Source organism: Lissotriton vulgaris, chromosome 4_1, assembly GCF_964263255.1.
Source record: "Lissotriton vulgaris chromosome 4_1, aLisVul1.2, whole genome shotgun sequence".
NCBI classification, from domain to species: Eukaryota; Metazoa; Chordata; class Amphibia; order Caudata; family Salamandridae; genus Lissotriton; species Lissotriton vulgaris.
Genome location: NC_141691.1, coordinates 1,313,195,122 through 1,313,203,109, shown reverse-complemented (window position 1 = coordinate 1,313,203,109; position 7,988 = coordinate 1,313,195,122). Strand labels below are relative to the sequence as shown.

Here is a 7,988-nt window from a genome sequence, read left to right as displayed (position 1 = left end):
AAACAACATGTTTTGAAGGAAGCTAGACTTTAAAGCCAACTGATTAACCTCCTTTATAACGCGGTCATATCATTCAACCTGCCCATTTCCTTCAGAGTGGTACAAGAATACTCTCATATGCTTGATACAACCCTCCCTCAAAAATTCCTTCATCTTGGCTGATTTCAACTGAACACCATTATTCGAAACCAAAAGTTCTGGAATGCCTTCCTTCGAAAAACATCTAGAAATTCAATTACCACTGCAGGAGTAACGCTACTTACCATATGCTCCTCCTGTCATTTAGAAAAGTGATCAATTAGTACTATGGCGTATGCTTCCTTAGACAGTAGTGTAGAAAATGGTCCCATGAAATCAATGACTACCTGCTGCAAAGGTCTGTTCGGTAAGTCCCCCATTTCTAATTGTAGAATCAATGGTGTAGCTACTTTGCCACTAGCATTACACGCTGCACTCCTCCTCACTCTTCGGTCTACCAGCCATCCAATCCAAACCACCAAAAATGTTATTTTATTTTCCTCCAAGTAATTGACATGCCTCCATGTCCATCACAAACCAATTTGATGAGGATTGCAAGATTGCACATGCTCCATTGGCACGTACAAGTCTGTCTCCCCTCAGAAGAATATCATTACAAAGGTTCAATTCCTCCTTCACTTGCCAAAATGTATTCCTTTCCCCTCGTAATTGATGTTCGCTGGACGAACCTCCAGAATTATGGGGCATATTACCAACAACTAGCGATAATTTTTGTCTCTAACTTGTTTAGAGACAAAAATTATCGCCGCACATCGGCGATTTTTATCGCAGATAAACCTTGCTATTAACAAGGTTTATCGCAAATGCGATAAAAAACGGCCGAAATGCATGAATATCGCTGAAAAGTCAGCGATATTCATGCATTATCGAGCAAATGCTCTTAGCCAGGTTATCCACCTCCCATTGGATAACATGGCTAAGAACTGCTCAGGGCAGGTGTTAGCTTTTGGAGATATTCGAGCTTAGCGCGAATATCTCCAAAAGTTGGTAATAGGAGATAGCGATGTTAGGGACTGTTTCCAGTCGCTAACATCTTGGCACGCCCACTTTGCATGTCATTAGTGATAAATATCACTGACATGCAAAGCAAGGCCCAAGATGGTCGCTATCTCCTATTAGCTGTCACTAACTGGTGTTAGCGACAGCTTGGTAATAGGGAGATAATTTTATCTCCGCTTTCTTGGCTTTTAAAGCCAAAAAAGCGGAGATAAACCCCCTTGATAATATGCCCCTATATTTTTTAATTGTCTTCAACACCACATCCTTCTCCATTTGCTGCATCCACAGAAGTTCGGATAACTCATGCCCATATTCATATTCCATACTTTTGCCCAAAAGTACACCCATATACGTGAAGGCCACATCACACTCACATTCACCAACCTCCGATTAAATCTCAGTTTCCAACAGTAGACATGATAACCCATCCGCAACATTGTTATCCTTCTCTGGAACATGCACAATTTCATAATGGCACTTCTGCCATTTGGACGCCAACCATGCCAATCTTGGTGTCAGATTTTTTTCACCACCAGGTATCAAAATATTTACCAATGGTCTGGAGTCAGTCAAAAGTTGGAATTTACTCCTCCACACATATATATTTTAAGATGCTCTATAGCCCATATAGCTGCTAATAACTCCTTTTCGATAACTGAATACCTCCTTTCAGCCTGTGTCAATGTGCTGGACGCTTACGCCACAATCCATTTGGAACCAATCTTCCTTTGGGATAAGACTGCATCAACACCATATTCACTTACATCCACAGATATTACACAATCCACCCAATTACAAATGATTTTATACATGGGGCATGCAACATTACGTTCTTGATTGCAGTGTAACTTTCTGTCTGTTCCTGGGACAAACAAGATTTCACATTTTTCTAGCCCGTAAATGTTCCACCTTGGTAGCATAATTTTCTACAAAGCGTGAATAGAATTCTGTTAATCCTGATAAGGACAACAATTTTTCTTCACAGTTAGGTTCATGAGCATTCAAAATTGCTTTGACATGACCAACTTTAGGAATTCCTTCTTTTGATATCACATGACTTACGTATTATTGGCATTACACTTCTCACTTTTTGTTAATCAATTCTCCATGAGCGCAGCTAACACAAGTCTCAAATTGTTATTATGCTCAATTTTACCCTTCCGAAATGTTAAAATGTCATCCTGAAATATCATTGCTCCCTTCATTCCTTCCAAAATCCTGGACAATTCCCTTTGGAATACAGCAGAAGCACTAGCAAGACCAAAAGCCATCCTCTTATACTGGAACATTCCCTCTGCCGTACAGGACCTTGAATCATCATCAAATTCAATTTAAAGATACGCACTTGTAAGATCAATTGCGGAAAAAAATATAGTGGCTTCGCTAAGTGACGACATCAGTTCCTGCTAATTTGGTACCAGAAAAGTGTCCAACAACTAGCTTAATTCAAACATCTCAAGTCTACACATAGTCTCAGATCCCCATTAGACTTGAGAGAAATTGCAACTGGAGACATCAAATCTGAACTTCCAATAAGTTCTATTATGTTCTTCTTGCACAGAGCACGACGAATTTCTTTTAATTTCTCTCTATAATTTAAAGGTACGCTCCTTTCTCAAATTTTGTGTAACATGCAGTAAATTTGCACGAAGAATGATTTTATGCTTAAAGCGTTTCAGTTTACCCAGGTGGCCACCAAACACACCAGGAAATTCTTTCTTAATTCTCACATACCTCATGTTTGGCCACTTGTAACCCCCTTCCAGGCCACGACCTGTAAAATATATCTTTGCTCATTATGGTGAATGGAATCCACTATGGCTTCTACCTGCACTCCATCAATGCTTAACTTACAAGTAGGCAACCTTACTGGCATTTTCTTACTACCCGATGCTTCATCCTGTATGCGTAAACCACTCCTTGTATACTTCAATCATATTCCACAACATTCTCTGCAATGTTTACTTCCTGCACTCTTGCATAACTTGCTGAAATGTTCTCTTTTCTTGCAAGTACTACACATTTTACCTACAGCAGGACATGATTTAGGATTGGCTAGATGGAAGCATGATCCATATCTACACCAAGACAATCCTTTGGATATACTACTAGATTGTATCGCTTCATAACATTTCCCTTTATCCCTCCCATTCTTAACACTAGCAACTGCACTGATGAACCCAGTAGTCTCATTCTCCTTGTATGCAATTTTCTGAGACATCTATTATTCTTACAACATCTACTGATGCCTTCAAGGACATTTCACAACATGAGCATAGCTTTTCTTGGACTTGGTTTTCATTTGTAATTGGTCCCTTAAGACTCGGTAATATGACATATGCTCAAAAGCACACGTTACAGCGTGAACTTTTAAAGTTGCAACAAATTGGCCAATTATTTCTTTCTCCTGTGCTCTGGAATAAAATGTAAACTGTTCCATAGCCACATTAATTTTCCTATCATATCTTTCATGTATTTGTTTAATAGCACTTAAATACACGTGCACATCACCAGGATTCTTTAGGGTGGGACATTTTCTGGAATTCCCTCAACACTATAGCTCTGAATCTGTGGTTAAGTTAGGACAAGAGTCTTTCAGGAGAACATTCACAATCTTCAAAAACCTCCACATTGGCTCTGAACAAATCAAGCCATAACTCCCATTGTATGGGAGGTTCTCCAGGTTTAGCTAAACAAAATGATGGTGGTTGAATATTTGCCATGATAGACCACAGCCTATCACAATGCTAAAGTTTAGCAATCAACTCAAATGTATGAGAAATAAATTCCAACATATATATTACTAAATACCAAGGAATGCTAACTTTGACATTACCTACATTTGAATCAATTCACAACAATGCATTGAATAATGGTTCAAAATCAACTGTTACAGAATGGTGTGATTGTCACCGAAGGAAATGACCAGCACTCTACATACGGTAATAATGTAAGGTTGTGCTTGTCAACAAAGTAAATGACCAGCACTGTACATATGTTGTGAGACCGGAACAAAAACAATGAGTAGGAGCTTACGAGCATAGAAAAGGTTGACTGCCGAAACGTCATGTGTCACTGTGACATCGCTTCTTGGATAACAACACTGAATTTGCACGGTGTGTTCTGCATAGATCTGAAGAAAAAGGCTGCTGGCACATCACCCGCTGTCGGATTTAAGCGTCACTATGCCAACACCTCGGGAATGAAGACGCAGGACACGCACAGTGTGCTCTCCACTAAACCACAGGAAATGGTAGCAGTACAGAGTTACTATGCCAACACTTCCAAAATGGAAATGCAGAATGCACACAGCGTGCACTCCACCAATCCACAGGAAATGGCCACCGTAGATGACATCACAAACTCTGACGACACTAGAAGAATAACGAGTCAGTGGCGATGGGAAGTCATCAGACTCGAAGCTTCGCCTTGCAGTATGACAGAAAATGCTGCCGGTCACCCAACAAAATTAAAAGCACCAAACAGCATCAACATGTGCCACCGAGCTGGCTGATTCACGAATTCAGCTGTCAAACACCGATTCATTCCAGCCTCATTTCCATTGTTGGAAAAGCAGCAAATGAGGGTCCTGAACAGGTAAGTCTTCCAAGAATTATATTTTATTAAGAAGGTAAGTGCCTGCCAAAAAAGGAGCAGTGCCAGCTTGCCTCCAACTCTACCTCTGCCTCCAGCCCAACTGCCACACATGGAATCCCCACAACATTCTCATTCTCCACCAGAAATCTCTCCTCCCTCCCCCCTCCCCAGCATTCTGGCCATGTCCCACAGTAGCCCCAGGGCCTCAGCTCTACTCTTTGTGATTCTATTACCAGCCTGTCTCCTTCCTGAAATATGCCAAGGCCCATTCCTTGTGGCCTCTCTCTAAATCAAAGAGCACCTTTTGAAGTATACTGGGGCGACTAGATCTCCCTCTCTCAAATGCATTGCATACAGTTTATAGGAATGCAGCAATACACACATCTATTTTGGGAGGATTTCTCTACCTCCCCTTGTTTCACTATGCATCCGTTGGCCTCCTAAGATGGAACCCAGAGTCAACCATATACTCTACCATTTAAAGGCACACATACGCCCATCAAATGTATATAGTTTACAAGTACTGCACTACACCCTTCCTGTATTGTACCACTCACAGGAGCACATACACCCAGCACATGCATAGCCCTGTATTACTTAATTGACAGGCACACATAAGTCTAGCGTATGTACACCACACATGCATTGCACAGCACTACACACCAAACCGATGTAGGCCAAGGGTTAAGCACAGACCTGTAGAATTTTGTATGAGCCTGTAGACCTCACTCCAGTGACATAGATAGAAAGGTTGTTGTTACGCCTACTGATCACTACACTATATGCTGCCACCAGCGCGCTTATGCTGCTTTATTCCAGGTAAAGGTGGTAGCCTTTAGCCACTATGAGGGTAGCGCTTTGCACGTTCCTCGCAGTCCAAAAAGACTTCAGTCTTTGAGATGGGCCAATGTCATGGTGCACACACATGATCTGTTTTCACCTATGACAGCAAAAATCAGCATTAAGAATCCAGACATCAATACAGTTGGGCACTCAGGGAAGGGTTGCACGTCTATTACCATGTGGAAGACATTTCCTTCCTAGCCATGATCTTAAGGGATCTGCACTACTCCGCGTGATCAGCACCATTGCAGGTTGCACCAACACTTTAATGCCAGAGGCCAGAACTGTATTATTTCATCAATGTACTTCTTAAGGATGGTCTATTGGCTCATTGAATCGAATAATCCAGTGAGTTTTCGGATTGGCCAACAAAAATACACATAATGTCAAATGCGATTCATTATATGCTTGTGAGCTAAGTTCTTACTGGTTACAGATGGTGTGATCTTTAGTTAATAAGTTTGAGTCATGTTAAGGCAAACTAAGTCTAATAACTTTCCCACACTAAAAAAAAAAAATAATGTCTCAAAGGTGGTTAGTATACACAGTTAAGCTTTAAAGAATTTAGAAATGTTAATATTGTGGTACGAAGTATTAGATAAGACATATCAACTCCTTTACGTTTGCTCACTTCTCCCCATGCACTACTCGCTCTTTTTCCCTTCTAACACACTGCGGGGCATATTATCAAGGGTGTTTATCTCCGCTTTTTTGGCTTTAAAAGCCAAGAAAGCGGAGATAAAATTATCTCCCTATTACCTAGCTGTCGCTAACACCAGTGAGCGACAGCTAGTAGGAGATAGCGACCATCTTGGGCCCCACTTTGCATGTCAGTGATATTTATCACTAATGACATGCAAAGTGGGCGTGCCAAGATGTTAGCGACTGAAAACAGTCGCTAACATCACTATCTCCTATTACCAACTTTTGGAGATATTTTTCGCGCTAAGCGCGAATATCTCCAAAAGCTAACACCTGCCCTGAGCAGTTCTTAGCCATGTTATCCAATGGGAGGTGGATAACATGGCTAAGAGCATTAGCTCGGTAATGCATGAATATCGCTGACTTTTCAGCGATATTCATGCATTGCGGCGATTTTTATCGCATTTGCGATAAACCTTGGTAATACCAAGGTTTATTTGCAGTAAAAATCGCCGCAGCTCAGCAGTAAATTTTTGTCTCTAACCAAGCAATAGCGATAATTATCGCTATTGCTTGGTAATATGCCCCTGCATTTTTTAATCTCCAAATATGGTGTGTGGTACTCCTCCTCTTCCAGTTTTTTAACTTGTACATATGGGTATGTGAAAGTGACAAGCTTTACTTTCTGCAACTTCATGAAGGTTTAAAAAGAAAGTAATACAAAATCAGCGGAATCATCCTTTTGCTTTCAAAATTATAGAGAGGATCGCCCCTTTTTTGCAGGAATGTATTGTTCAGGTCAAATACAAACTCGAGACAATAGCAGAGGTGGAGTATGAATCCCCAAACATTGAATTCACCTAAATCCCTATCTGCCACCTTCTTTTTGCAGGGCAATACTATAATCAACACCGAATAACTTCAGTTTTCATCAACGTTAACTGTCTGGAGACCTTTAAATGTGGTGACTGGTACGTAAGTGACCAATGTGTATAGCTTATTGGGTGAATCTTCATCCTCATTGCGTTTCCTGGATAGGCGCACACGCATGCGGTATGGAACATTCCTGACTCCTTTAGCCCAAACAGCTTTGTTCAGCCTGGTGTCTATGCGCACATCTGGAGTTCCCATTTCCTTAACTGCAAATTTACGAATTGCTTTCAGAGCACGGGGTGCACGCCGCTTGAAGCCAACTCCATGGATTCGTTTGTGGACATTGATGGTGTATTCCCTGGTAACCACCTCATTGATGGCAGATCTGCCTTTCTTCTTCTCACCCCCTTTCTTAGCAGGAGCCATTTCGAAGCAGAGTCAATGACGGAAAGGGGGAAACATTATTTCAGATAAAAATGCGAGGAATTAGAATAAATGCCCCAAGACATTAATGATACCTTCCTATGAGTGAGGCTGATAATTACTGTGGCATGTAACAGTTTAGATTGAAATAGAATTTACATTTATATGGGTCCATAGAGAACCACCATGTCCATGTAATGCCCCTAGATTTTGAATAATCGCAGAATCGCCTATCATATTAGAGGCAGTTTTTGATGCAATCCTCACACATACTTATGATTCAGAAGTTTCAAATATAAATGAGAGCCCAGATCCTCGAGCACTGCAGATAGTTGTTTATATTCATGATAATTTTGAAACATGTATTGTGTCAGGCACAAATCCTCTTAGATCCCCCATAAATGCACCCAATTCAGACAGGACTATAGATTAAGTGTTACACAGACTAGGGCTAAGAGTGATTGATGTTCATCACTTTGGTCTCATGGTGGTATATGTGAAGTCAAGTAATACTGCATAAGATTAATATGTGTTTACCTCCACTATAGGTTAGAAATACAGAAGTAAAGAAG

At 40.9% G+C, this 7,988-nt stretch overlaps 1 protein-coding gene across 1 annotated transcript; it reads right to left on the bottom strand.

Annotated features, from left to right (window-relative positions):
- Positions 1–7,025: 7,025 nt before the first annotated feature.
- LOC147723928 (large ribosomal subunit protein eL31) lies at positions 7,026–7,443 on the bottom strand. The gene has a single exon (XM_086965549.1). The coding sequence runs from the start codon at positions 7,417–7,419 to the stop codon at positions 7,042–7,044; it is 378 nt and encodes a 125-aa protein (XP_086821675.1). The 5' UTR covers positions 7,420–7,443; the 3' UTR covers positions 7,026–7,041.
- Positions 7,444–7,988: the final 545 nt, after the last annotated feature.